At 42.9% G+C, this 2,355-nt stretch overlaps 1 protein-coding gene across 1 annotated transcript; it reads right to left on the reverse strand. All coding sequences in view use genetic code 11, as the record gives it.

Moving 5' to 3' along the window:
• Positions 1–1,426: 1,426 nt before the first annotated feature.
• On the reverse strand, positions 1,427–2,097 carry EGR_10481 (hypothetical protein; the record flags this gene model as incomplete). The annotated part of the gene is made up of 2 exons (XM_024499730.1): positions 1,427–1,539; positions 1,911–2,097. 2 exons carry the CDS (start codon positions 2,095–2,097, stop codon positions 1,427–1,429), a joined length of 300 nt encoding a protein of 99 aa, XP_024345859.1.
• Between the last annotated feature and the right edge of the window lie 258 nt (positions 2,098–2,355).

Raw genomic sequence — 2,355 nt, forward strand, 5'->3', positions numbered from 1 at the left:
AGTGAAAATAAAATATGATTATCCTCGCCACATCCCGTAAATTTTTCATAGTTATAACTGCATAGCCTAATTTTCATTTCCCCCCCACTCGAATAAAACTCGTATGTCAAGTGGATACATTTCAGACTGGAGGTAATTAGGCACGAATAAGGAATAAAAGAAATCAATCTTATGATTGCAAGCATATTAGCTTCCGTCCAGCCTTTCACTTGTCACCAGAATCCTTGCACAGTCCACATTGTCCATACGAAACAGTGGCTTCCATGTAAAATTGGCCAGTGAGTTGTCCTACAAAGTGCATAGAATTTTATGGTTTTTTAGCCTTTTCCATTCCTACTTAGAAGCGCAACATTTACCCCTTCGGTGGGCAAAAATTCTTACGCATCGCCTTTGGATCTGACCCTCAAAAAAGATTTACCGTAGGAAACTAGAAAAGTTATAAAGCAAATTTAGTTAGCACACTGAGTGTCTTTTCCTCTAAAGTGTTGGAACGAATAACCTACATAATAACATTATCAATCTGCTGTTGAATGTGACAAGCGAAGCGGTAGGGTAGCTCAAATCATCAGCTCCATGAAGGCGAGTCCACTCAGCTGTGGGTTGTTCAACTGATGTCAGGGGAAGACATTCAACGGTGAACCGCTACCCTGAATTTCCTCCAGCCACCACCACGCATCCACTGAAGTAGGCGATTCCCGGCTTTGCGCGTCCCTCTAACATCGGGTTGAGCTTAATTCACCGCCATCCGTTCTCGTCCAAAGGATCTTCTAACAACATTTCAGCAGAATTTAAAAGCCCTCCTTTAAAATGTCCACCAACAACTACAGTTCTGATGTCTGGGATATTTAAGGCCAAAGGAAAAGCAAGTGCTGATGGCATATCTGGGAGTCGAGTGAACCTAAAATGGGTGACCTAGCTTTATTGAACATACTTGCCGGTAGCGGTATCTACTTGTTCGCATGTAGGAACAAAGTCAACTTCCGATTAGCCACCAAAAATGAAGATTGATTCATATCTCGCCACTACCGAATACCGCCAGCGTTTCTCCCCTTTGAAAGGGATTTTGGAAACGCGGCCATTTCAGTAATTCATGGACCAAAATGGACTTTCCTCGTTCCAATAATTGAAGGCATAATAATTGCCCAATTTACCATTCAGTACAGTCAATGCATCATGGCGTATAACTTCAACATTAGACGATTCGTGCGGTTGCAGCTGTGGCACAGACTTCAAAATGCACGATGTCGAAGTTGTATTCACTCCAACGATCATAAGCACCTCCCTAGATATCTTCAAAGAGTTAGCATGGTGCGGGCGTACAGAGCCTCATTAAGATTATGATAAAGGCAATTCTACAGTGTCAGATCATAAAAATTGGAGAACTTATCGAATCGGTTACTCGGATCTTGAAAGATTGGTCACGGTGTTAGCAGAAATGATCTATGTACTTGCAACGTGATAGACAGTTGGAGGAAGGCTGAGGGGCCTCCTTGATCGCGTTGCCATCTGACTTTATTCCAGGGCTGGGCGAAGTATCTCCTGAGAAATCGTAAGAAAGAAGCGTAATTGGTGCCTCGAGAAGAAGTGGTGAATAGAGTGTCATCTTTTAACTCAAGTCCTATCTATGATCCCAAAATTAATTAATCCATCCTCCTGCATTTTAGCATCATTCGTGCATCCAACCATTTCCTGTTCACTCATCAATCTCACATTCATCCATCATCATTCGTTCATTCATTTATTCCTCCATCCATCCCTCAATCCGACAATCTGATCTGCATCTCTTCATCACGCAGGCATTCATTCCTCCTCCAATTTGTGTGCCTTCATGCATCAAATAATCATCTAACCAAATTTTTCATCCCTTGCACCCACGTCCTTCAAGCTATTCACTCCTTCACAGTGCTTACCTGCAGCAACCAATTTGGAATATTTACTCACAAATTTCCAAATTTCCGAACCCGATGAAGAGAGCTTGGGCAAGTTAATCTTGGAAATCATTTTCGTAAATGCCTCTGTTATTTCCACCGCATCAAAGCCCCTACGTCCTGCATCCAGCCATATGGAAATCGCTTGAAACTTGGTTTCCTCACTCATACCATCTTACCGTTTCCTCTCCAGCAGGACCTCAAAGTACTCCGCTGTTGTCTGCATCAGCATCCCACCTCGCAAACACAGAGCTTCGAAATGCCTCTCAATCAGTGGTATACACAATTCCACCAATTCACGATCCAGTGTCGCATTGGCAACTGACCACACTTCTGCCGCGTTGTCTAGAGAAGTCCTTCAAACAGTCAATTGTAAGTCTCAGAAAAGCTTCTCCTACTTCGTTCTTAGAAAATCCACACACCATTC

This window comes from Echinococcus granulosus (assembly GCF_000524195.1).
Source record: "Echinococcus granulosus chromosome Unknown EG_S00224, whole genome shotgun sequence".
NCBI lineage: Eukaryota > Metazoa > Platyhelminthes > Cestoda > Cyclophyllidea > Taeniidae > Echinococcus > Echinococcus granulosus.